The 19,977-nt window shown below is 52.4% G+C and overlaps 1 protein-coding gene across 1 annotated transcript; it reads left to right on the forward strand.

Moving 5' to 3' along the window:
- The first annotated feature begins 384 nt into the window (after positions 1–384).
- LOC118672390 (galectin-9C-like) lies at positions 385–19,195 on the forward strand. Its single transcript, XM_036342043.1, has 7 exons — positions 385–531; positions 8,919–8,998; positions 12,188–12,389; positions 13,776–13,886; positions 14,919–15,014; positions 17,217–17,294; positions 19,053–19,195. The coding sequence occupies exons 1-6, from the start codon at positions 493–495 to the stop codon at positions 17,286–17,288; spliced, it is 600 nt and encodes a 199-aa protein (XP_036197936.1). The 5' UTR covers positions 385–492; the 3' UTR covers positions 17,289–17,294; positions 19,053–19,195.
- The last annotated feature ends 782 nt before the right edge of the window (positions 19,196–19,977 follow it).

Here is a 19,977-nt window from a genome sequence, read left to right on the forward strand (position 1 = left end):
AGAGGTCAGGCTGCCACTGGTGAGCCATGTGACTTTGGACATGTCCACTAGCTTCTCTGAGCCTCAGTTTCTCTGTGTGTAAAATGGGTATAACCAGGCCTTCCAGCACCACCACCACCCCTCCCTGTGGCCCTGTAAGCAGCCCATTGTTTTCTGGACGTTGTCACTGAGCATGTTGTACACGAACCGGACACGACACGATCCCATTTCGGGTGGAGCACAGGAGGAGAGGTGAAAGAAAGGTCACAGAGGGGAGTATCTACTTTCCTGCCCCCGAGTCCCACCCTTAACCCTCCCCCACCCCCACCTCCACCCCCACCCCCAGCACTCTACCTTCCTTTCTCTAAACCCACTTCCTCTTGCTCCTGGCTCCCCTTTAACCCCCCACTGCCCATTTTTTTTTGCTTTCTATTTCTTTATCAAATCCTCCCCAGTGCAGAGAACTGCCTGGCTGGAGTGAGGAGCAGCCGGGACCACAGAGGTGGTGGAGAGATGGCCCTCAGCAGTATCCAGCCTTCCTTCGTGACCCCAGTGAGTTCCCAGGCAGTGGGCACAGGCGATGCTGCAGGGCTGAGCTGGCTGCCTTGCCAGGGAAGCCGCTCTGGGCCTCTGAGGAAACCAGGCTGGGGTGGCAGAGGGTGCATGGGGGCAGACATGCCTGATGGGGCAATCCTGACACAACCTCTGCCCCATGCCGGTCTCACCTGCCTCTCAGGACCAAGGGATGATAATCACCCGCATTGGGGCATTGCACAGATGGTGACTGAGCTCCCTCTGGGCTCCCGTCCTGTCCTGGGTGCTGAGGGGAGAAGGGCACTGGTCAGTCCTGGGAGAGTGGGGCTTTGTTGGGATGAAAGGGGAGGCCATCAGGGCTTCCCGGGGAACCCAGCAGCCCGGCTTGGGTACTGAACTTAGTAGATGGACTCTGTGGGTTGAGCCGTTTCCTAGCTCGGTGACCTCAGGCGAGCTGGGTTTTCCTCTCTGTGCCTCAGTTTCCACATCTGTAAAATAGGGACAATTCTAGCCTCAGAACCCTTAGCCTGATTCACCTGGGTCACAGGACATTCTGAGGTTTCTGTGGGTGGACAGATAAGAAGCTCGGTGTAAAACTCTTGTTTGTCTGTTATGTGCACCTGTAAATACTGTACATAAAGGTGTCTGTTAATGGCCCTTTTCTTTCTCTTTGTGGCTCAGTCTAATTTGTTTAAAGATGGGGCCTATCCCACTTAGCTGGGGGCCCAGCTGCTTGTGGAGGACTGAACCCGTAGCAGGGATTGCAGGAGCCTCCCAGCAGCTGCCAAGAGTTCTTTACCTCAGGGGCCCTCCCTGCGCTCCCTCTCAAGGCATCCGCTGCCCAAGACGCTTGGCTAGTGTAAGAAAATCGGTCGGTCTTTTCTGTTTGAGAACTCTCTGCAAGTTCCTGTCTGTCTATAATGTAACTTTGATTATAGATATTCTTTGCTTAGTTTCTCATCTTTTGGGGAGTCAGCTGGCTGTTTGCTGTTGAATCCTCTGTCTCTGCTGTTGGGGCTTCGTGCCACTCAGGCCTTAAAAAGGTCATTTGCTGCGCCAGTTGGTATGAAACAAGATTCTAAGGCTAAAGTCCCCATCCCTCCTTTTGAGTACTCATTGTTTTACTTTACTGATTATTTTTGTTTCTGTTTTGAAATGGGATAAGATCTCTTTTGATATATAGGCTTTCACGTTGTTACATCATAAGGATTCTACTCAGAAAGAAAAATATAGGGAATAAATCTTTCAAATGCCCCAAGTCTTTCTCCTAGACTCTAGAGCAGGGGTGGGCAAACTTTTTAACTGGAGGGCCACAATGGGTTCTTAAACTGGACCGGAGGGCCGAAACAAAAGCATGGATGGAGTGTTTGTGTGAACTAATATAAATTCAAAGTAAACATCATTACATAAAAGGGTACGGTCTTTTTTTTTCAATAGTTTTATTCATTTCAAACCGGCCGGATCTGGCCCGCGGGCCGTAGTTTGCCCACGGCTGCTCTAGAGGGTTGGAGCTACAGAAGTACCCTCAAGCAGGCTGCCAAAGCTGCAGCAGGGGCCACTCCCATCATATGTAGATATATATTCTATATAATAAAAGGCTAATATGCAAATTGTCCTTTGACCAGGAGTTCAACCAAGGGGCAGGGCTGGCCTGCCAATTGCGGAGGCCCCTTCCCCAGCCAGCCCCGCCCCGCCCCTGATTGGCCCCTCCCACCCCAATCGGGAGCAGGGCTGGCCAGCCCTCACCCAGGCCTCTAGACCTATATAATAAAAGCCTAATATGCTAAGTGTTTGGTTGACCAGTCAGCCGTTCAAACAATCAAAGCATAATATGCTAATAATATGGTAAGGCTGCTCAACTGCTTGCTATGATGTGCACTGACCACTAGGGGGCAGAAGCTCCTACTGGTAGATTAGCTTGCTGCTGGGGTCTGGCCAATTGGGGCTGATTGAGATGGGCCAGACATGCTCTGGAGCCCTCCCACAGTCCCTCCCTGGCTGGCCAACCTCCTGCATTCCTCCCCAGCCCTGATCATGCACTGGTGGGGTCCCTCAGCCTAGCCTGCACCCTCTCACAATCTGGGACCCCTCGGGGAATGTCAAAGAGCCAGTTTCAGCCCAATCCTGCAGGTCAGGCCAAGGGACCCCACTGGTGCACAAATTCGTGCACTGGGTCTCTAGTCCAGTCCTATCTAATAATAGACAAACATGGTAATTAACCGTACCTCCGACATGCTTCCCATTGGCTAATCAGGGTGATTTGAAAATTAGCTGCTAACCAAGATGGCGGCTGGCAGCCAGGCAGCAGAAGCGAACAGGAGGCTTGCTTGCTCCAGTGATGGAGGAAGCCAAGGTTCCCCACCTGCTGCTGCCAGCCTCTGAGCTTGCACTCTAAGCAACTATGTTCCAATTATAGAAGTTAAACAATCCCAAGAAACCTGCTTTCAGCCAGCCGGGCTTCAGCCAGCAGGACCGCAACAGTGTTTCAATTATAGAACCCAAACAAACCCAGATCCCCCCTTTCAACAGCCGAGGTCTCAGAGCTGGAGCTGAGCCTCAGAGCTAAAGCCAGCTCTCAGCTCCAGTGACAGCCATAGAAGGTAAATAAATCTCAGAATAAAAAAAAAAAAGAAAAAAAGGAGAGGTTGGGAGCTTCAGTCACCCGCCAGCCTGAAAACAGCCATCATCCCCTCACCCAGACTGGCCAGGCACCCCAGTGGGGACCACCACCCTGAAGCGACAAGATGGTGGCTAATTTGCATACTGAAGGCGGGCGGCAGCGGGCAAGGCTGTCCGAGATCCAGGACCGGATCTGTGACCCTGCCAGGTGGGGGGCAGCACTTGAGGCTGTCCGCTGTCCCGGGACCCGGATCTGTGACCCTGCCAGGCGGGGGGCATTGCTTGAGGCTGTCCACTGTCCCGGGACCTGGATCCGTGACCCTTCCCGGTGGGGCGGCAGCTCACACAGGGGCGGATCGGCCGGGGTTGGGCAGGGCAGGACGCCTGGCTTCCGCCCAGCCCCAGTCACTCTGGGCAGGTGAGCAGCTCAGAGAGCCTCTGGACAGGGGAGGCAGGCCAGCGGAGGGAGGCCTGTACTCCCCACATGGCGGTGGTGACAGCTGTGAGTGCACCAAGCGGAGCCTGCAGGCTGAGCTGAAATAGCGCCTGCAGGCCATCAGCGCCCAGGAGTGGTTGCACAAGATCTGCCTCCTGGCCTAAAAAAGGTGCAGGATCGCAGGGACAGCCACCATTGCGGGCCAGACTGACGTCCTCCTGGCCACACCACGGGGGTTTGCGGATCTGCAAACCCAGAGGCCTCCGGTGTGCACATCCCCCCCTGGTGTGTGAACATCCCCCAGCACACTGTCACCCTCCTGCGCCTGCAACAGTTGCAAACCAAGGCGTGCACAAGTTCCCCCCGCCGCTCCACCGCACTTCCATCAACCCAGCATGCCTAACACCCCCACAGGATGTGCACACACACCCTCTGATGCGCTCACATCCTTTGAAGAGTGTCTGGGTGTTTTGGGTGCTGAGGGTGGGCGCCTGTGAGATGACACTGAGAGGGCAGAGTGGTAATGCCCTGTTCCCACGGAGGCCAGTGCAGCTACGAGATCACCTCTGGGGGGTTAATGCAGGTGCTGAGGCAGGAGCAGGTGCAGATAGACACACCTGGTGGGCACGGGCGGCCCTCACTGAGGTGCCTTCGGTCATCGTTCAAGATCAAGAACCCAGAGGTGGAGAGGAATTCCGTCCTCTCAGTGAAACAGTGGGATAGTCGGGGCGACTGTAGAGGAGGAATGTGCACTTTGGGTGCCAGCACCCATGAGCGAAGGCTGCCCTGACTGAGCCTCGCTTGCTTGGGGTCTAGCGCACTCCTGCCGGGCAGCGGGTGACAGGATGTGCTTTTCTGAATTAATAAGAGAAAATGCTGATTCTCCTGCTGCCCACAAAGGTGGGAAGTGAAGTGGGGAGACATGTGGGGAGTGAGCGAGGTTCCCTGTCTGGGGGTTCCAAATCTTCTGTTGGGTTCTTTCACGCTGACTAGAGATATACAGGGTGTCCCCCCAAAATGTATGCACACTTTGAATACCTACTAATTCCAATGGTTTTAAGCATAAGAAAGAAACAACAATGGAGCTGTTAAAAGTGTGGGCACAAACAGGTAGTTGGACATTCCCTGAGGGGTCTCAGATTGGAGAGGGTGAAGGCCAGACTGAGGGGCCCCTTCCCCCCCCCCAGTGCATGAATTTCGTGCACCGGGCTACTAGTTTATATATATAAAAGCCTAAGCGACTTACAGTGGAACGACCAGAACGACTAGTTGCTATGGTGTTCACTGACCACCAGGGGGCAGACACTCAACACAGGAGCTGCCCCCTGGTGGTCAGTGCGCTCCCACAAGGGGAGCACCGCTCAGCCAGAAGCCAGGCTCATGGCTGGCAAGTGCAGCTGCCATGGCGGGAGCCTCTCTCAACTCTGCGGCAGCACTATTGAGCGGCGGCAGCAGGTGCAGCAGGCCAGGATGAGTGTAAGTGGCAGGACCCCTAGCCCCGATTCAGGCTCCTCCTTGGCTGCCTGCTGCTTGGCGCACTGCTACATCTCCCCAGGGGCCCCGGACTGCAAGAGGGATGTCCGACTGCCGGCTTAGGCCCGATCCTGGTGCCATTCTCTGTAGAAGGCAGTCGGTCTGAACAACTCAGTGACGCAGGGAAGCGCAGGGAACTCAGGGTGAGCCTGCCTCCGCGCTTGACTCACCCACCCAATGGTGTTTGCAGGCCAGACTGTGGTGGCCCAGCCTGTGCACGTGCAGTAGTTGCTGAAGATCAAGCAGCAGGCTGTGCAGCAGCAGAAGGCCATCCAGCCACAAGTTGGCAGTCAGACTGTCCCCAAGGGGTCCCAAACTGCGAGAGGGTGCAGGCTGGGCTGAGAGACCCCTCACCTCCAGTGCATGATTTCGTGCATCGGGCCTCTAATAACTATATATAAATATATATATATATATATATATATATATATATATATTTTTTTTTTTTTACACTAAAGCCACTGGAGGCCAGGAGTTGCTGCAGTCCTGGAACCAGCCACAGGGCCTGATATCTTCCTTCTCCCCCTGCTACTTCTCCAGGCTCCGAAAAATTGTCAAGGTGTTATCCCTGTTACAAAATTTGCCAGAAAAATGGCTTGGACAATAATGGACTTTAACATCTTATAAAATTACTAAGACATAATAAATAAACACAACTAAAATGAAGGGTTTTTCTGAAACTTCCTATATCTAAACATAATTTCCCAAGGTCTTTAATAACTTGGAACTTTAGAGTTTTACTGGGTTAAATAATAAAAATTATTAAATATTTAGATATTTTAAGATAATGAGTTACTGAAATATACCATCTCCCCAAAAATGTATATGCACTATAATAGCTGACAGAACAATTTTGGAAATAAAATGTATTTTACTAAACACTGCCTTTAAAATTATTCAAAGTGTGTGTATACATTTTGGGGGGACTCCCAATGTTAATGAATCTGAATTTGCCTGCTTTTGGCTTCTTATTGCAGGAAAGCTAAAAAAAAAAAAAAAAAGGATTTAAATCTGTTAACAAATATATCTTATATTTTATTTTTAAAATATCTCTTTAAAATTTGAGTATGTTTAACAATAAAAAACCTGTTTCCAGAAACTATAAAATATATTTGCCAATCTGAGACATGGTAATTACTTACTTGTCACTAAAACGGTCAAGGTTTCTAAAAGTTAATTTCAATTAATGTTTAAAAATTATGTAATTTTTAAAAATTAAAAATACATGGTTCTAAAATTAACTATTTCTATATAAATGTATAAAAAACTAAAAGAATTGCAGAGGGTCTATATAAACTGAAAAATTTATAGAAAATAATAAACTAAATAATAAAATTTAATTAAATAAATAAATCTAGAGTAAACTGATACAGAATTTATTTGGCTCTTGTCAAGTCTGTTCAATGGAGAAAAGTTTTTCCTATATGTGCCTAGGAAACAAAGGTCTCATACATTGTTCCAACAGTTATATGTTATGTTATATTGGTCAGGTACCTGATTACTGAAAAACCCATCTTCTTAATCATGAAAACTGAAGTTTTATTAGCCTGTGTTTGTGGTTACTACCTTTTGTTGTCACTTGAGAATATGTTAATACTTTAATATTTTTCATAATAATATATAATCTTTTGGTCAAATATATATATACACATATTTTATTCTTATTTTTTAAAACAGATCAAGGCCAGGACACACTTTGACTTAGTTGCTGTACTCGAACACTGACCTGCCTCCAGGAGTTTGCCTTAGGAATGCTGACTATTCTCTGGTCCCCAAAATAGGCTGAGCTATTTGTATCATCATAAAAAATTAGCCACATTATCATAAGAATTCAACTCCCAAAGGGCAGACTGCAGAACCCCAGACCCTCCGCTCTCCTTTTCCCTGTGATACTTCCATCGGCACTTAAAACAGGGCCTGGAGTCCAGACAAAAAAGACAATGGGTGTAGTCCAATTGAATTTACCTCCGTCTTCCTCCAGCGTGTGCCAGGAAGAGCCCCCGGCCTGGCTGTTCTGAGGACCAGCTGAACACCAGGAGGGTCTGCCCTGAGGGCCTCAGCCCCATTCCTTGCCAAGCCCCACCAGCCTCATCTGGCCGCGCATCCTCAGAGGCCAGGGTGGAAGCTGGAACCACACACAGGACAGGACTCTCTGTTTGGTGGGGGAAGCCCTCAGGGAGCCAGGAGCCAGGGGTTCTGTGCTTCATCGTGAGAAGCAGCCTGCGTGGGGCTTCACAGCATGGGTGCTGGGACCCAACCCCACCCTATTCCTGACCAGCTGCGTGGCTTCGGACAAGTTACCAGACCTTCTGTGCTCAGTTTCCTCATCTGTAGGGGTGGCCCTGATAATGGCCAGGGCTGCTGCCAGGATAACTAGGAACAGCCAGGGAAATGGGCCCAGAAGCACCTCAGAACCCTCGGGGCAGCAGCCTCTTTGCCTGGAAGGCTCCCACTGTCCCTGCAGTGAGCCCCCTGTACCATCTGTGGCTGGGTGCCCGCTGGGGACACTGGGCCTCCAGAGAGGAAGACGGGGAAAGAGTCTCAGCCTCCAGGCCTGGCCAGCAGCTGAGAGCAAGCTCTGACCCACAGAGGGGTTAATTCGTCTAAATTAATTAATTCGTCCAGGTTAGAGCTGAGAGGACACTGTTTCTTTAGATGAGATAGATGGTGTCTACTTTGTCACAGTCTCTGCCACTCCCTGTTGCCCCTACCTGACAATCTCCCTCATACATATCACCTGCCTGGCTCCTATAAGCATTTCAGTTTTGTAGGGAGTTGGCTTAAAGGAGAAGTTAGAGAAGACATTAACTACTTAAAAAACCTGAAGATTGACTAGGAGCTGGTAGTTATCTGCTAAGTAATGCAGATTAAGATCACACCAGATAGAAGGCATCTTGAGGTTAGCTTTAAAAGGTCAAGAAACCAATGTGAAATTTCACTGAGAGAGACCAAGAGGGAAGGGTGCGGTAGAGACACCTACTATGTGTCAGTCTCTTCCCCAGACTTTTCTCACTAACTCATTGATCTTACGCAGAAGGTGCGATGTACCCCTATGTTACAGATGAGGAAACTGAAGCAAAAGAGGTGGCATAAGCTCCCTGAGGTCACCCAGGAAATGAGCAGCAGAATTAGGCTCCAAACCTGGATGATGCCTGGCTCTAAAACAATACAAGCCTCACCATAACCATTGTCCTTTCAAGTGGCCCGGGAAGGGATTTGACAAAACGGGCTCTATGGGGCCAAGGAGGAGTGCAGACACCTCACTGGGGCCTCGGAGGTTGCCAGGGCCTGGGGAGGGTCTGGGGAGCAGGAGCAGGAGAGGATACAGAGCATCCAGGTGCTACCTGAGGTGGCTGGGAGGGCAAAGGTCGTGGTCACACCGTTCTGTGGTGGGGTGGGCAGGAGGATGCCTTCTTCTTGGCCTTCTCAGGGGGCAGAAGTCTGCAACCAGGGCCCTGGGGCCTTTGCCAGGAGCCCCTCTCACTACCCTGGTTCCTTCCCCTCTGGGGTCATGTTTGTGCTACTTCCTCCTCCTGAAAGCTGCTACTTCCTCCTAAGAGAGGTCAGCTCTGGGTTACATCGTCTCAGAGCCCTGCGGTCTCCTTATCAGTCTCAGAATGAATGTGTGACTCCCCAGATTCAGGTCCGCCCGCTTCCTCACAGGTGGGAAGATCCATGAGACCAGGACTCCATATTTGCAATTCAAGCTGAATCTGGCCCCTGGCATGGTGCCTGACACACCAGGCCGGCCACTAGCAAGTGCCAGAAGGAACGGACAGGAGCAGCGCCCTAACTGACTGCCTTCTTCTCTCTACAGTCACTTGCCATTGAAGGGGGTCTCCAGTATGGATATGTGATCACTATCAAAGGAATTGTTCTTAACTCCAATGGAACCAGGTACCTGAAACTGTTATTTCCCTCAGCCTTGCCCCTTAGCAAACCATGGTGCCTGTCAGCTCAGGCTGGTTCCCCCAACACTGTCCAAGCTGCCTGTGCCTGGCTCAGGGGACACTGAATGAGTAGGGCTCGGTCCTGCCAACACTGCATAGGACCCCTGCCCTCTGCCAATAGCATCTGCACACCATTAACGTAGATTCCCCATAGACACAGGGAGAGCATGAGCTCAGTCTCGGGCCAGCCCAGGGGCAGATCATTATGGTCTAGGATTGAACTTTGCACACGAAGACCCAGAGATGCAAAAATAATGCCTCCTTTACTGCCCAGAACGGCCTTCCTTTACTCCGTGGTCCCTATTTGGCTGATGTGGAAATATTTAAACTTGGCATCAGATGTGATTTGATCTCTTTCTGTTTCAAGTTCATTCCTAGAAAATACTAAGGCAATTCAAAATACAAACATCTCCTGGGCACTGTCTCCCACCCAAGAGGGCACTTTGGGGCACAGGGAAAACTTTCATATCTTCTCAGAGGCCGAGCGCCCTCCAATGCTCGCGCAGCCCTGGCTGCCCTTGCTGAGGTCCAGGTGGTGTGGAGGTGAGGGGCTCTTGCCTGATTTGGGTGGGGCCCACACACCTGGTGGCTGCCTGCTGGGGTCCACGGTGCCCACAGAAGCCCTTCTGCACACACAGCTTTTTCTTGGAAAGCCTCTGTCTCAATCCCAGATGTCTTTTGAACCCCAGTGCCCTTTCATCACTTTGCACAGGGCCTGGGGACCTTCTGGATTCCTTCACACCATCCCAGGACCGGCCCTACCTCAACTTGGCTTGTAGATTCTAGTGGACTTTCTCCACCATTGCCTTCCCTGCCAGGTGGGCATAGCCAGGGGTGGGCAAACTTTTTGACTCGAGGGCCACAATGGGTTCTTAAACTGGACCAGAGGGCCGGAACAAAAGCATGGATGGAGTGTTTGTGTGAACTAATATAAATTCAAAGTAAACATCATTACATAAAAGGGTACGGTCATTTTTTTTTTTTTTTTAGTTTTATTCATTTCAAACGGGCCGTAGTTTGCCCACGGCTGGCATAGGCACACGCATCCTGTGACATCTCCCTGAGCCCTGAGTGCCTCCAGGAGACACCAAGGAGAGTGATGCTCTCAGATGCCTCAACCCTGAGCCCTCACCTCTGAACCTCCACCCCCTTCTCTCTCCTTCTCCTGCTGCCTACCTCCTAACCTACTGTGCCCACTTCTTCCCATGGGAGCTTTTGCACACTCTCATCCCTGGGGCAGGAGTTTGTAAGGGACCAGAGAAATGGAGCTGGATGATCACAAAGGGAAAGACACATCCAGAGATATTTCAGAAATGATAGTCTCTGTGTACAGAGGAATCTGGACTCGGTTTTGTGGTTTTCTGGGAGCCTCCTTTCCTTTTCGTGTCCCCAGAGGGAGGCTGGCTGGGCTCTGGGCCAGGGCACTTCCCTGCTGGCTGAGGGCCCACAGAGGGAGCTGGTATTGAGGAGGCACCCAGGACTCAGCCTCCTCCACAGGGACACCAAATGGGCTCTGCAGGAATTGAAAAGAATGTCTATTAGGGCCACCTCTGGGCTTGGTACAGTGCCTGGCCCTGTGGGGGAAACAGAAAACATGAAAGCAAGGGCCTTCCCTGAGTGCTGTGCATTAGTTGGGGACACCAGAGTGACCCCAAGAAGCAGGCTGTGAACCATGTTCATGCTGAGGTCGGGCTGGAGTAGACAGTGACTCCTCGGTGAGAACCTCGGACTGGGACTGGTTTCAGGCCATGTGTCTGGGAAAAGGCAGAACAAACATTTATTGTGGCCCTTTTGTGGCCCTTTTGTGAGCCTGGCTCCTTGGAAGTTTCTTTTTCTTTTCTTTCTTTTTAAATTTTTTTTGGTTAATCCTTGCTCAAGGATGTTTTGTTTGTTTTTTTCCCATTGATTTTTAGAGAGAGTGGAAGGAAGGGGGAGAGACAGAGAAAGAGAAACATGTATGTGAGAGAGACACATCAATTGGCTGCCTCCCTCACATTCCCCAACCAGGTCCAGGGATCAAGCCTATAACGGAGGCATAAGCCCTTGATAGGAATCAAACCCGGGACCCTTTCATCAGCGGTTGGATGCTCTATCCGCTGAGCCAAAGAGGCTAAGCCTCTTTTTTAAAAAAGTATATTTTATTGATTTTAGAGCTGAAGGGAGAGGGAGATGGAGATAAAAACATCAACGATGTGAGAGAATCATTGATTGGATGGCCTCCTACTGGAACTGAGCCTGCAACCTGGCTTGTATCCTGACCAGGAATCCTGGTTCATAGACGGATGCTCACACTGCCTGGGCTGGACGGTTCTTTTGTTTTAATTCCTCACCTTAGAACCCAAAGGAAGTTTTGAAGGTGAAAGCTTCCTTCTGAGGAGAGAGACAGGAATGAATATCCACTTACGTGGGGGCTTTCTGAGCACGGCCTCAATAGTCATCCCCAAAGGAAGGGAGTCACCCCCTTTCCTGGGTTCAGTGAGGCCACAGTAGCATGGCTCTGAGTCATTCCCAAATGACAAACGGCACCAATGGGGGTCAGGGTCCAGGCCTATGGACGTTGGGGCACCACCCCACACCTCATGTGTGGGACACACACCAACCTCCGATGAGGGACAGACACACATCCCGGAAGTTCTCGTGCCTGGAGAGCCTATATTCATTCCATGCCTCCCCTGCTAGACACCGTTTTAATAGGTAAAGTCCCTCAATGTCACATGTTCTCTCCATTTGTTCTCTCCCTTCCCAACTGAGCAGCCGTGGGCTGGCCTCTAACCAGTGCCCACCGGGCATGAGAGGCTCTTGCTTCTGGGCATGTTCCTGGATTGGCATCTTCATACAAATGTGCAATCAGTTTCCAAGACCCATGCTTCCTGAGGCTCGAGTCCCCATTGTTCTTTACCCAGTTCCTGCTTATTTCTGGAAAGTCACGCTGGAAAGGGAAAAATGCAATAATTACACAAAACCCACTAGTGCAAATTAGGTAAACACAAAGGAAGGCAGCAAAGTGGGATGGGTGCGACCTGCCACACAGGTTGTATGCAAGTTCCCAGAGACACGTGGAAGTCAGAGGCCCCGGGCCCTCCTGCTCCTACCATTGGGAATAAACCAGAACGCTGTCTGATTTCCATCCACCTAGGTTTGCTGTGGACTTTAAAACCGGCCCCAGTGACTCTGAGATTGCCTTCCACTTCAACCCTCGGTTTGAAGATGGCGGGTATGTGGTCTGTAACACCAAGCAGAAAGGGTGGTGGGGAACGGAGGAGAGGATGAGGATGAATCCCTTCTACATGGGGAAGCCCTTTGAAATCCGCATCTTGGTGGACAGCGCCAGGTTCCAGGTAAGTAGGATTTTCCTCCCTTCCTCCCTCCCTCCTTCCCTCCCTCCCTCCCACTGCCTGTCCCCCTGCTCTATTGTAACCAGACAACCAAAGTGTCCAAGCTGCTTGTCACTACTTCAGCCAATTCAGCAGAGACGGGGTTGAATCATAATGAGCGTTTATTCCAATACCACCAGCAGTATCGGGAGAGCCGCAGGTCATGCACAAAAATCTGCTCTGCATCCCACCAGAAGCCCGCGGCTTATATTGGGTAAAAGGACAAAGGATTGATGGGGAAATAGCCGAAGGGGATGCCAAATGGGCAGTTAACAGGTAAGCAGGCTGGAGATGTGCAAAGGCCTGCAGGTGTGCAAAAGGGCTAGGGATCTTCAAAGGGCTAGTGATAGGCAAGGGCTGGGGCCTTCAAAGAGCTGGTAGCTCTGGTTTCTGCAACAAAGTTGTTAATCTTTCCACGATAATAGGCAGCTCCACATGGGGAGGATGGGCTGCATTTCCAGGTGAGTCCCCAGGTCCCAAAGGCAACTGCCAGGCAGGTGAGAATGTGCCTTCTTTAATCAGAATAAAACAATCACAGCTAACAGAGCACGAGTAATCTGTCTTACAATTCTAGGTGGTCCCAGCATTCTATTACTGCCCTTGTCACTATCAGGCATGGAGAAAAGCCTTTAAATAATTACCCAGGCAATGCCGTTATACAGAAAACAGGACTTTACACTCTTTACCTGCATCTACAGGGGCACCTGTTGCTTCTGTTACTAGGAAATAAGAACTAGATACCTTGCCCTCCCCACCCACCCCGGGCTCTTTGGCCTCGGGTTCCAGGTGACTTCCATCCTCTGCTGCAGCCTTGCCCGCTCCAGGTCCTTGACAGCATTTGTTGTTGGTGATGCTGTGGCAGCCCTTCTGCAGGCCCAGGGGCGGCTCAGGGCTGCATGGTGTGGTCATTGCTCTGCAGGCAGAGCAGTGCTGCTGGGCCCGGGGAGAGGGATGGCTGTGTCTGTGCTTCTCTGTGTGAACGGGATGCTCCCAGGCCTCAGTGTGCACCCTGAGGTGCCCTCTCCTCTGCTCCCATGAGCACTTTATGGGCATTTAAATGTGCATATTGAAATGGCATCCCAGGTGAGCTGAGAGAGACAAACTTAGAGCAATAAACTAGCAAGAACTCAGAAGCCAAAACTAGAGCCAAGTGGTGGCTGGGTTTGGCTGCATTGGGATCACATGTGTGTTCCTGTACCTGGAGCAGCTCTGAAGGCTGGGCCCCACCTACAGGGGATGGAGGTGAAAACCTGACAGGCCTTAATTTCTAGAAGCCGGGGTCCTAGTGCTCAGGTGTGCTCCCGCCCTGGTCTGGGTCACCTCTCCTGGACTATGCGCTCCTGTTGACAGGTGGTGGTGAATGGAGCTGCCTTTTTGCAGTACATACACCGTGTTCCCTTCCATCGCGTGGACAACATCTCTGTCACCGGCGCCGTGGGGCTCACACACATCAGCTTCCAGGTCAGATTATCCAAATGGCACCTGTCCCAGGGTCGGGGTGCAGGGGCCAATCTACTCTGCCTAGGCCCTTTGGGTGGAGCAAAAGCTCCAGCCAATCTCTCACCCAGGTGACTCTGGAGATAGGACATACCTCTGGCTATCCCTGTCCCATCCTTCCTATGTCACTGTCTCTGTCCAGAGCACCTGCCTCAGCCTGACTCCCTCCCCTCTTGCCTGTCCCTCTGTACTCCCACCCTGGTTAGGAGGCATGTGGTTCCCCAAAGAACCAGCTTGGGAGTCACACTGAATCTAGCTCAGATCCCAGCTCTGCACTGTCATCCGCTGTGGGATCTCAGACAAGTGAGTCTGCCTCTCCCAGCCTCAGTTTCTCATCAGTGCAAGGGGCATAGCCACAGCCTCCCCAGGAGGTATGTGTGGGCTCAATGAGGCGATACGTGTCAGAGGTCACGAAATGGCCCCCATGGGCCCACACCAGGGCCTACTAGACCCTCTCTGTGTTTTCCCATTTTTGAATGTGTTGCCAACATCTACAAGGCCAGGAGCAGGTTTGCATTGTGGAGCTGATGCTGGTGATGGCTGCACGACAGTGTGAAGGCACTGAATGCCCCTCGGCTGTACACTCCAACATGGTGAAGGTGGTAAATTTTATGTGTATTTTACCAAAAATTTTCCAGGTCAGGTGATATCACATGGAAACCTGAATGTCTGGCTTTTCACTGGCTTCCCAGTGAAAACTGGGAAGATTGGGGCAAGCCTGGCCCACATTCCCACAGGGCCCCAGGCGCAGGGATTGGAGATGTTATTTCCACTTCGGTATTTAAGTATGCTCCTGAGATGAGAAAAGCACACAGTAGGCCCACAGCAAATATGAGCTCCTCTCTCTTTGGTCCCATCTCTTACTCTCTCCTACTCTGTCACCTACCCTGTCTCTACCTGCCTGGCTTTCTCCCTCTTGTCCAGGCCCCTGCCTTTCCTCTCTTCCTTGGCTTATTAAAGCTTCTCTTCACTCCATGTCGCCTTTTGTTTTAACAGGACACCCGTGCAGTCTGTCTCCAGAGGATGATCTCTGAGGTGCAGTCCTACCCCAGTCTCTGTGACTCACCTGAGTCCAAAGAGTGGAAACCAAAAGTGAGTTGAACATGGACACCTGGGAGCTGAGCAGTCAGCAGGAAGGACAGGGGTCTGAGAGATGCTACTTCCAGCCAGCAGGCAGCCAGGGCATCTAAGCCCCATCATGCCCACCCACGGTTCCCTATCTCCATCCACCAGGCACCCAGGCCCGGGTCCTGGGAGGCGTCCTTGGTCCTTCCCTCCCCTCCTTAATGTCCCCCCAGGGCACCAACGCCTCTCCTGCCTGAAGCCACTGCCTTCGTCCAGGCAACCTGACCTCTCACCCCTCTCTCCCCTCACACCCACCCACGGCCACAGTGTCACATAAGCAAATCTTATCTCATTCTCTTCATGCTTAAATCTCTTAAAGGTCCCTGGCTCAAATAAAGCTCCAACTCCCCAGCTGGATGTGCAGAATCCTCCCCAGTCTTGCCCAGCCCACCTCCCAGTTCCCACCTCACCCACGATGACCCTCCATCAGCCTCCACTGCTCACTCCAGGCTCCTTCTGGCCACCACGCTTTTGCATCTGCTGTCCTGGTGCCCAAAGTATCCTTCGCCACCTCACCCAGCCAGCCCCTCACTGCCCTTCAATGCCCTGCTTCAATGGGGCTCCTCAGGGCATCTTCCCTGCCTGGCAGGTTGCTGGATGCCCCATCCCCTCCCTGACCTGATGGACTTTTTAGGGCTCTGTGCATGCCAGGCACCATGTCCGGTTGTAACTGTACTTACATGTCTGTCTCCGTTACTCCACCCACTATTTCCCCCAAACCATAAGCTTGGAATAGTGACTTGTCCCTTTCTGTATCCCCAGCACTTTGTAGGGAATAGAGCAGGTGCCAAATCATTGTTAGCCAAAATCTCATGAAGATGGAGGCTCCAGAGCAAAATACAGAGACTGTGAGGCAGACTGTGGCCAGGCCTCTGCTAATGAGCCGGCATCACGTGCAGCATCGCATCCCACCCATCGCCCACGGGAGATGTCTCCTGTGTGGGGCTCAGCTGAGGCCTGTGCTCCCTCCCTCCACCACAGGTTACGGAGGTGCATGTGTGCTGCCCTCGTCCCCATTTCAGAGAAGCAGCATGGCCAAGCTGGCACACCCTTCGTGGAGGGTTTAAGTCCAGGCTGCTGCACCCAAAAGTCTCCAAGTCTATATAACTCAGGGCTCTATTCCTTATGAAGCGCGCGCGCGCACACACACACACACACACACACACACACACACACACACACAGTGTGATTAAAATAATATGCATTTTACAGAAATACATTCACCAAGGAATCATACAAGAAAAGTATAAATGGCACTCGTGAGTTGACTTGGCTCTATTAGATGTGCCCAAATGTACAAGCCAATCTCTCCCCCAGGTGACTCTGCGGACATTCCTCTGGCTCCCTCATCCTTCCCCTCTTGCCTGTCCCTCTCTACTCTCACCCTGGTTAGGAGGCATGTGGTTCCCCAAAGAACCAGCTTGGGAGTCACACTGAATCTAGCTCAGATCCCAGCTCTGCCATTGCCATCCGCTGTGGGATCTCACACAAGTGAGTCTGCCTCTCCAGCCTCAGTTTCTCATCTGTGCAAGGGGCATAGTCACGGCCTCCCCAGGAGGTATGTGTGGGCTCAATGAGGCGATACGTGTCAGAGGTCACGAAATGGCCTAATGGGCCCACACCAGGGTCTACTAGACCCTCCCTCTGTTTTCCAAGGTTTGAATGTGTTGCCAACATCTACAAGGCCAGGAGCAGGTTTGCATTGTGGAGCTGATGCTGGTGATGGCTGCACCAGTGTGAAGGCACTGAATGTCCCTCCACTGTACTCATGAAAATGTGAAGGTGGTAAATTTTATGTGTATTTTACCAAAAATTTTTCAGGTCAGGTAATATCACACAGAAACCTGAATGTCTGGCTTTTTGTGAAAACTGGGAAGATTGGGGTAAGCCTGGCCCACATTCCCACAGGGCCCCAGGCGCCGGGATTAGAGACGTGATTTCCACTTCGGTATTTGAGTGTGCTCCTGAGATGAGAAAAGCACACAGCAGGCCCGGAGCAAATATGAGCTCCTCTCTCTTTGTTCCCATCTCTGTTATTTTCTCCCTCTTGCCTACTCTGTCTGTCCCTGCCTGCCTGGCTTTCTCCCTGTTGTCTGGGCTCCTGCCTTTCCAATCTTCCTTGAATCATTAGAGATACTTTTCACCCCATGGCACCTTTTGTTTTAACAGGACATTGGTGATGTCCCTATGGTAAAATGCTTGCAGAATACCTGTGACCTACCTGAGCCCAAGGAGCACTAAGCAAAGGTGAGTTAAACATGGAGAACCTGGGAGGCTGAGCAGTCAGCAGGAAGGAGAGGGGTCTGAGAGAGAAGCTATTTCAGCCAGGAGGTGGCAGGGCCTACAGGCCCCCGCATGCCCACCCAGGGTTCCCTAACTCAATCCACCAGGCACCCAGGCCCCGGACCTGGGAGACGTCCTCCATTCTTTCCTCCCTTCCTTGAATGTCCCTCCAGTGCACCAACGCCTCTGCTTCCTGAAGCCACTGGCTTGGACTAGGCCACCCGACCCCTCATCCCTCACCCCCTCACACCACCTCACTGCCACAGTGACCTTTCCAAAAGCAAATGTAATGGCATCCACTCCCTCCTTAAAAATGCTAAAGGCCCCGGGCTCAATAAACTCAAACTCCCCAGCTGGATGTGCAGAATTCTCCCCAGTCTTGCCCAGCCCACCTGCTGGCCTCCCACCTCACCCATGAAGACCCTCTATCAGCCTCCACTGCTCACTCCAGGCTCCTTCTGGCCACCACGCTTTTGCATCTGCTGTCCTGGGGCCAGAGGCCCCTTTGCCACCTCACCCAGCCAGCCCCTAACTGCCCTTCAATGCCCTGCTTCAATGTGGCTCCTCAGGGCATCTTCCCTGCCTGGCAGGTCGCTGGATGCCTCAGCCCCTCCCTGACCTGATGGACATTTCACAACTCTGCATGCCAGGCACCATGTCCTGTTGTAACTGTATTTACATGTCTGTCTCCATCACTCCACTCGACCTTGCCCAAACCCATGAGCTTGGGATTGTGACTTGTCCCTCTGTGTATCTCCAGCACTTTGCACAGTGCCTGGAGTGCAGGAAGGACTGGGTCAATGAATGAGGGATGTGGTTTGCACAGTCAGTAGAAGCAGAGACCAGTCAGGGCAAGAAGACCAGACTGCTGGGCGGGGAGGGGCCTCGGGCAGGAAAAGGAGCAGGGCCTGGCCCTTCCTTGGCCACTTGAGCAGTGGTGGCAAGGGCTAGGGCGTCTTCCTACCCAGCTTCCTGTGGCCCATCACAGTGCATGATGGGCCCCTGCCAACCGCCCACTGACTTTAGGATGGAGGAGCTCCAGGGAGCCTTTGCAGGGCAGCCCGACTTTGACCCTGGCCTTGGGAGGACAGGGTACGCTGATACAACCAGACACAATGGGGTACCACTTTGTATTTGATCGCTTGCTACCGGGACAGGCTTGGGCAAGGTGTTTAACCTCTCTGAGCCTGTGCTCTCACTTAGCAAAACTGAAGAGGACCCTGGTTCAGACTCAGGCGGGATTCCTGGCCCAGGACCTCGGGCTGGAGGTTGTTGCTGTCTGCATCTGCTCTTCACCTCTGCCTTCCCTGTCCCTGCCCCAGTCCCCGCCCTCCCAGCCCTTCCCGGATCTGGGGCTTTTCTGGAGAAACTAGGCCCTTGGCCCTGCTTCTGGCTGCAGCCATCCTGGAGTGGAGAAGGCCGCTGGCTGGCATAGCTTCCTCTGTCTGGGCAGCACCTGGGCTCCAGCTGCCCAAATCCTACCATCTGAGGAGAGCAGGGAGGGGTCAGTGCAGGCTGAAGCCCATGTTCAGTCCCCTCAGCAGAAAGGGAGCATCCTGGGCCTTCCCAATTCCCACCCGGGCACACCCCTCATCTACCTCTTGACCCCATCCCCACCCTCCATTTAAGTCCACCTCAGGCTCCAGCCACCAGCTGGTCACTCCCCTGGGAGGTGGTCTCCTCAGCCCCTCCTCTTTCTCCAACCTTTCCTTTTTTTTTCAGCCTGTGCCAACCCATCCCCCACTCCAGGAACGTGACCGTGATTGACACCTGCTGGTCTCCACCCTCTGAGCTTTTCCAGCTGGACGCCCCCTTTCCCAGTGCCCTTCAAATAAAGAGGAAAGAAAACTCGGGGTTGGCACCTATGCACAGCGTGATTGTGGTTTATTCAATGTGTTTGGAGACATGCTCAGGCCTCTGCTGGTGTCTGGGATCAGGGCATCCTGGCCAAGGAGAGAACATAGGGTCACTTTGATGGGGACGGGGGTGCAGATCCATTTCTGCCTTCAGTGGGTCCCCCAAAATCCCACAAGGTGTGGGAGGAAGCAGCTGTCCTCAGGCTTTATGGACAGGATCTCCAACAGGAAGCCTGATAACAGAGGTGAACCAGGAAACAGCCGCAAGCCCCTGAGACGGGCCAACGGCTGGGCCAGAGCCTGGAGGGCCAGAGCCTGGAGGGCCAGGAAGGCTGACGGCAGGGCCAGCTCATCAGAGCCCCGTGTCCCAGTGGGAGGAGGTGGCAGCTGGAGTCAGGAGGAGCTGACTCAGATGAAAGACTTGTGTGTGTTGTTCCACTGTGGGCCCCCGGCACCAGGGGTTAGTGTGGTGGGAACGTGGCTCAGTGTGTGGGGTCCAGCCAGCCCCTGGGCCAGTGCCGAGGGACCCAGGTCCATGCCCACGTCCTGCTAATCCCATGAAGAATCCAGGGCCTCAGGAACCAGGGTGCTGGCTCCAAGTGTAGTCCTGGAAGCAGCAGTATCTACAGCACCTGGGAGCTGTTACAGTGCAGACGCTGGGGCCAGCCACAGACCTGAATCAGCGTCTCCACTGGAAGGAGATCCCAGGAGGTTGCCTGTACGGAAGCATGAGAGTCACCGGTCCGGGTGGCCAAGTTCTTGACCACCTGAGGGACCCTGTAGGTCGGCAT

Source organism: Myotis myotis, unplaced genomic scaffold, assembly GCF_014108235.1.
Source record: "Myotis myotis isolate mMyoMyo1 unplaced genomic scaffold, mMyoMyo1.p scaffold_m19_p_17, whole genome shotgun sequence".
NCBI lineage: Eukaryota > Metazoa > Chordata > Mammalia > Chiroptera > Vespertilionidae > Myotis > Myotis myotis.

Excerpts from the sequence above, each read along its gene's own strand:
- LOC118672390 (XM_036342043.1), top strand. The coding sequence starts at position 493 with ATGGCCCTCAGCAGTATCCAGCCTTCCTTCGTGACCCCA. Across the intron at positions 532-8,918 it reads AGCCTTCCTTCGTGACCCCA|TCACTTGCCATTGAAGGGGG; the intron begins GTGAGTTCCCAG and ends TTCTCTCTACAG. Across the intron at positions 12,390-13,775 it reads TGGACAGCGCCAGGTTCCAG|GTGGTGGTGAATGGAGCTGC; the intron begins GTAAGTAGGATT and ends TCCTGTTGACAG.